General features: G+C 45.0%; 1 protein-coding gene across 1 annotated transcript; it reads left to right on the plus strand.

The window, feature by feature from the left end:
* Positions 1 to 395: 395 nt before the first annotated feature.
* On the plus strand, positions 396 to 5,382 carry LOC310771731 (potassium voltage-gated channel subfamily A member 5-like; the record flags this gene model as incomplete). Its single annotated transcript, XM_083664271.1, has 3 exons — positions 396 to 1,214; positions 1,914 to 2,233; positions 4,809 to 5,382. The coding sequence occupies 3 exons, from the start codon at positions 396 to 398 to the stop codon at positions 5,380 to 5,382; spliced, it is 1,713 nt and encodes a 570-aa protein (XP_083520397.1).
* Between the last annotated feature and the right edge of the window lie 1,158 nt (positions 5,383 to 6,540).

Genomic DNA, 6,540 nt, shown 5'->3' on the forward strand with positions numbered 1-6,540 from the left:
TCTCTCTCTGCGCGCTCTGAGTTGAGGATGACATGACAGCTTGTCTCGCGCATCAACAGACATGTTCAAAGGCAAACGTTTGAACAGCACTTTTGACGTCAGGAATAATCGTTATTTTCTCATCCGGGTCTTCTCTCCTCTTGTGCTTGTGCTAATATTGACTTTATCCAGAGAGAGAGAGAGCGAGCGGAGAGCTTGGCGGCGGCTTAAGCCTGGTTTACAACACATTATGCATATAGCCAGCCTGGCTATGTGACAGGCACGGCGCAGGGAACAGCGCACTTCACCCAGCTTCATCTGGCGCACATTCTTTCACTTTCCCATGCGAAACACAGCGGATATTTACTCTTCAACTTCTCCTATCTTTTCCAAAATGATCTTTTAATGGCTTCGGAATGGAGATAGCCTTGGTGAGTTTTGAGAACGGTGGCGCTAAGGGGAGCGGTGGCAATGCCGATAATATTAACGAGCCCTGCCGGAACGCACTGGATCATCTCTCCACCCCACCACCACCTCTGCTCCAGACCGGACTTGGACAGGACTCGTACGGCAAAGAGCTGAACGCGCTGGGCGGCGGTCACCAGCCTGGCCCGTGGAAAATCAACGACATGAACAACACGTTCAGCTGCAACGAAAACGCCATGGATGCGCTTTTACGCGCGGACCACAGCCCCCATCTGTTCGACGAGGACATGTTGGACATGGACATGGACACGGAGAGCAACGAGAGGGTGCTGATCAACATAGCGGGGCTGAGGTACGAGACGCAGCTGGGGACCCTCAACCAGTTCCCCGACACTTTATTGGGAGACCCCGCAAAGAGAATCAAATACTTTGACCCACTCAGGAACGAGTACTTTTTCGACCGCAACCGGCCAAGTTTTGATGGGATATTGTACTTCTACCAGTCGGGAGGGAAGATCCGGAGACCCGTCAATGTGTCCATTGACGTGTTCGCGGATGAGATCAGGTTTTATCAGCTGGGCGAGGAGGCCATGGAGAGGTTCCGTGAAGATGAGGGCTTCATCAAGGAGGAGGAGAAGCCATTGCCCCAGAATGAATTTCAAAAGCAGGTGTGGCTTATATTTGAGTACCCTGAGAGCTCCAGCCCCGCAAGAGGCATCGCCATCGTCTCTGTGATCGTCATCACCATATCCATCATCACCTTCTGCCTGGAGACCTTACCGGAGTTTCGGGATGAGAGGGAGCTGCAGGTCTGGGCAATATATCAATATTATTACATTTGTATTGTGATATGAGACATATCTCGTCTTAGATTTGGGTTTGGGATGAAATATCATGATAGGCTAAGTGTATTTTCCTCGTTTTAAAGGCTGCATTTCAGTAAAATTATGTCATTTTCTAAACCAGACTGTTCTAAAATAAAGACACTCCAACATTACATTACATTTACATTACGTCATTTGGCAGACGCTTTTATCCAAAGCGACTTACAATAACACACTTTTTGTCAGCAATAGAGCAATCAACTATGGAGCACAGTCTATGACAACTACAAATTCTGAAGGAACAGTGGTACGAGTTTAGTTTAGGATTTTTTTTTTTACATTATACAGAACAGTCTGCTACACTATTATTTGCCTTTACCCACTTAGTAATTATATCCACAGACATTACTGATGATTATTTATCAAAAATATAATATTTTGTGAAACCACCAATGGTCATCCCTACACTATTGTTGCAATATTGATATCGAGGTAGGCAGTTAGCCTTTTTGGTCAAAAAATATTGTGATATTTGATTTTGTTCATATCACCCAGCCCTAGAGTACAGTAACTTGCAATATCATTTTAAAACTCAACATGAAAAAGAATCGTGATACGATCATGGATCGTGATCTTGCCTGAAAAAAAATGCTGATATGATATTTTTGCACATCTCGCCCATAGCTGCCAGTGATCAGTCACCCGGACAACAGCACCGCACCCCGGCCGTCGCTCACCTTCACAGACCCCTTCTTCATCATAGAGACCACGTGCGTGATCTGGTTCACCTTCGAGCTGTTCGTGAGGTTCTTCGCATGCCCCAGCAAGTCTGAGTTCTCCAAGACCATCATGAACATCATCGACATCATGTCCATCATGCCTTACTTCATCACGGTGGGCACGGAGCTGGCCGAGCAGCACGGACACCAGCAGCACCAGCAGAACGGACAGCAGGCCATGAGCCTGGCCATCCTCAGGGTCATCCGCCTGGTCAGGGTCTTCAGGTACAAGTCTAGGGCTACGACTAACCCCCGTGTTCATTATTGATTAACCTGTTGATTATTTTCTCCACTAATCAATTCGTTGTTTGGTCTATAAATCTCCAGAAAATGGTGAAAAATATCCATAACTTTTCCCCCAAAGCCCAAGATGACGTCCTCAAAAGTCTTGTTTTGTCGACAACCCAAAGATGTTCCGTTTACTATCATAGAGGTGTAAATAAACCAGAAAATAGCCACATTTAAAGGAGAATTTCGTTTTTTTTTAACCTGGACCCATCTCCTGGCAATAATTATGATTTGGCCACTCACCCAGCGATGTCCGCGGCGTTTCTGGCCGTCCTAGCGTTGTTTTGAGATCAATAGCGTCCAAGTCAGTTGTAAAATGGAGCTGATTTGGGGCCAAGTGTGAGCCTGTCTTTCCTGCATCTAAATAGCTATTTTTATTTCCGTTTTCGCCACATATCGTCGTAATGTGATCCCTCAACATCCATCACCAGAGTGATATTTCGCCCCAGGCCATTTCCTGGAGTCTCCCAGGGATCAAATTGCCTCAAACGTGATCTCGGTCACCAAGTCTCGTAAAGTCCCGCGATACTTTCCTGCCGACTGGCCAACTACAGGTAGGACGCTTTGCGGTGGTGGTTTTAGCGTAACCTATGTGGGGTTTGGCGTAACCTATGTGGGATTCGAAATAACGAAGGTTATGCCAAACCCAACATAGGTTATGCTAAAACCACCACCACAAAGCGTCCTACCTGTAGTTGGCCAGTCGGCAGGAAAGTATCGCGGGACTTTACGAGACTTGGTGACCGAGATCACGTTTGAGGCCATTTGATCCCTGGGAGACTCCAGGAAATGGCCTGGGGCGAAATATCACTCTGGTGGATGTTGAGGGATCACATTACGACGATATGTGGCGAAAACGGGAATAAAAATAGCTATTTAGATGCAGGAAAGACAGGCTCACACTTGGCCCCAAATCAGCTCCATTTTACAACTGACTTGGACGCTATTGATCTCAAAACAACGCTAGGACGGCCAGAAACGCCGCGGACATCGCTGGGTGAGTGGCCAAATCATAATTATTGCCAGGAGATGGGTCCAGTTTAAAAAAAAACGAAATTCTCCTTTAAGAAGCTGGAATGGCAGAAGTTTAGCATTTTTGTCTTAAAACAAAAGAAAGGTTCGTCACACTTTCACACAACCTTCATGATGGCAAAGTTACATCACAATGAACACAGAGGCCATTCATGAAGAGCAGTGCAGTCAGTACAACCAGTAAAACAATTGACACCTGTGCTGTGTTCCTTTTGCTCAGATGGCAACTTGGGAAATGTAGTAAATCAATCAATCAATCAATCAATGTAGTGCAACAGAAGCTCAGTGTAGTTCTAGATGGACAGACATACATAGGTCTACATCATGAGTGTGTCAAGCAAAGTGTAAAAGTAATAATAAAAATATGTTTTAAGATACATTTATGTAAATAAAGATGACTTATATATACATTTGTATTTACATGTGTTAGTTAGTTATGTGACTCGGTTACTTTACTATATTACTATCGCTACCCCCTCTTCCGAAAAAGTGATGTACAACCTGTTTAGAACTGAATCCACTTTATTGGAACAATAATGAACATTACAGGAGGAGTCAATCAGCCAAACGGCATACTTTTTTAAAATGTATTTCCCTACCTAGGACAAAAAATGACAACGCAGTTAGTCTCGCATTGCCAGAGCATTCTCCAGAGAAGCACCCCGACTTTGGAACTCCCGCCCCAGCCTGTCAGAGACTCACCCGCACTCTCTATTTTCAAATCCCCACTAAAAACCTACCCGTTCTCCCAAGTGTACAACCTCCCCTACCCATAACCACCTCTTCCAGCCATGCCCCGCCCCCTCTTCCCCTCCCTCTCTTCTGCCTGGCCCCGCCCCCTCTCACACGCTCCCTCCCTCCCTTCTATGTGTTCATGTTTCCCTGATGAGATGTGTTCGTTGTTATTTGTTAGCCTGGGTGAACCCAGCCTTCAACGTGACATCACACACTGTGTCTGTAGTGTACGTTTTCTCCGGGACTGATACTGGTACATGGAGGTCACGTGGTGGAGGCTGCGTTTACCCAGGCTAGTTATTTGTATCTGTTGATTGTTGCACGTTTTTTATTTGTTTCCTGTGGACCCCTAATTGTCAGCGTCTTTGGGTCATTGAAAAGCCGTATACAAAATAAATTAATAATAATAATAATAATAATAATAATAATAATAATAATAAGTATTATTATTATTATTATTATTATTATTATTATTATTATTATTATTATTATTATTATTATTATTATTATTATTATAGACCTATCTCCACACCTCGTTATAGCGCTGTGCCAGCGCTTGAGAAAGTAACGCAGTAACTCGAAGTTACTTGGATTAGTAACTAATATAATTACTGTTTGGAGATTGTAATGCCTTACTCTTTTTATTTCTGCATGCTCTTTTCTCCTTATGTATTTGACGTCAAACACTTTGGATTGCCTCTGTGTACGTGCTGTACAAATAACCTTGCCTTGCCTTTTCCTCCAGGATCTTCAAGCTGTCCAGACACTCCAAAGGGCTGCAGATCCTGGGCCAGACGCTGAAGGCCAGCATGCGCGAGCTGGGCCTGTTGATCTTCTTCCTCTTCATCGGGGTCATCCTCTTCTCCAGTGCCGTGTTCTTCGCAGAGGCCGACGAGCCCGAGTCCCACTTCTCCAGCATCCCCGACGCCTTCTGGTGGGCCGTGGTCACCATGACCACCGTGGGCTACGGCGACATGCGGCCCGTGACGGTCGGCGGGAAGATCGTGGGCTCTCTGTGCGCCATCGCCGGCGTGCTGACCATCGCGCTGCCCGTGCCCGTCATCGTCTCCAACTTCAACTACTTCTACCACCGGGAGACGGACCAGGACCAGTCGTCTCTGAAGGACGAGCCGAACAGTGGGCGCGCGAGCCCGGAGTTAAAGCGGAGAGGGAGTAAAGGTTCGGTCAAATCGCAGGACGTGGAGAACAACGAGGGGGCGCCGTCGGCGGAGAAGGCCAATATGAAGGCCAACAGCAGCGTGGACATCAAGAGGTCTCTTTACGCCTTCTGCCTGGACACGCGGGAGACGGACCTGTAGCTGCCTCGCGTCCTTAAGATACAGTTAAGCCACAATATCTTAAAGACCATCGTGTCAGTCGTATACAAATACCCCCATTAATGGGCTCCAGGTCTTTGCACAGTGGAAGGATCAACACGTTGCAATCCTGAACAGTTTTCGAGCGATATAAAAAGCACATTAGAATCTCCTCCTCCGTCCGCGCTGCACAAACCCCTGCAGCCGTGCACAAACCCCTGCAGCCGTGCACAAACCCCTGAGCCGTGCACAAACCCCTGAGCCGTGCACAAACCCCTGAGCCGTGCGCTTGGGGAAACAAACCACATCATCACGTGCAGCATAGTGGCCCTTTAATAGAGAGTCAAAGTCATGCCCACTTCTGGGTTCAGCATACAGTAGGAACCAAGGGATTTCATCCGCCATTTTATTTTCCATTGACATTTCATAAAATGCTTATAAAATTAGTTTTACTTGGTCAAACCAAGCAATTCAGCTATATTTAGAATCAGGAGAGACATTTTTATTTTTATTTTTATTTTTATTTTTATTTTTATTTTTATTTTTATTTTTATTTTTATTTTTATTTTTATTTTTATTTTTATTTTTATTTTTATTTTTATTTTTATTTTTATTTTTATTAATATAACATTTCACTCTGACCAAAACGAAATAATAATAATAATCCGCGATATTAAAACCATTTTTATAAGCATTTTACGACATGTCTATGGGCAAATAAATGGCGGATGAAATCCCTTGATTCATATGCCTAACCCGGAAGTGGGTGTGGCTCTATAGTAGGAGCACCCCCCAGTATCATCATCACACCCGAATCAAACTCCTGGGGAGATGAGTGAGAAAAGTAGGGCGACTGAGCTACAGATGTGCTAAGGATGCAGCAGAGCTACTGTGGGAATAAGTACTTGCGCGCTTTGACATGGGAGAGGATTATGCTGTGAGGCTGTTAGGCCTTAACGTTGCCACGGCAACCAACCAGGCTAGTGGACATACTTGATGGAGTAGCCTATGTCCATAGTACAAAAGAAAGAAAGAAAAGGCCAAATGGGTGTTTTATTTTCATATGTACCGTCACTTAGTCATATGTTTACTCTTAAAATCATTGCATTTAATGCACCTGCAAATATGTACATAATTTCCTATAGGCCTACTATTTATGAA

This window comes from Poromitra crassiceps, assembly GCF_964638095.1.
Source record: "Poromitra crassiceps genome assembly, contig: HAP1_SCAFFOLD_1120, whole genome shotgun sequence".
Taxonomy (NCBI): Eukaryota; Metazoa; Chordata; class Actinopteri; order Beryciformes; family Melamphaidae; genus Poromitra; species Poromitra crassiceps.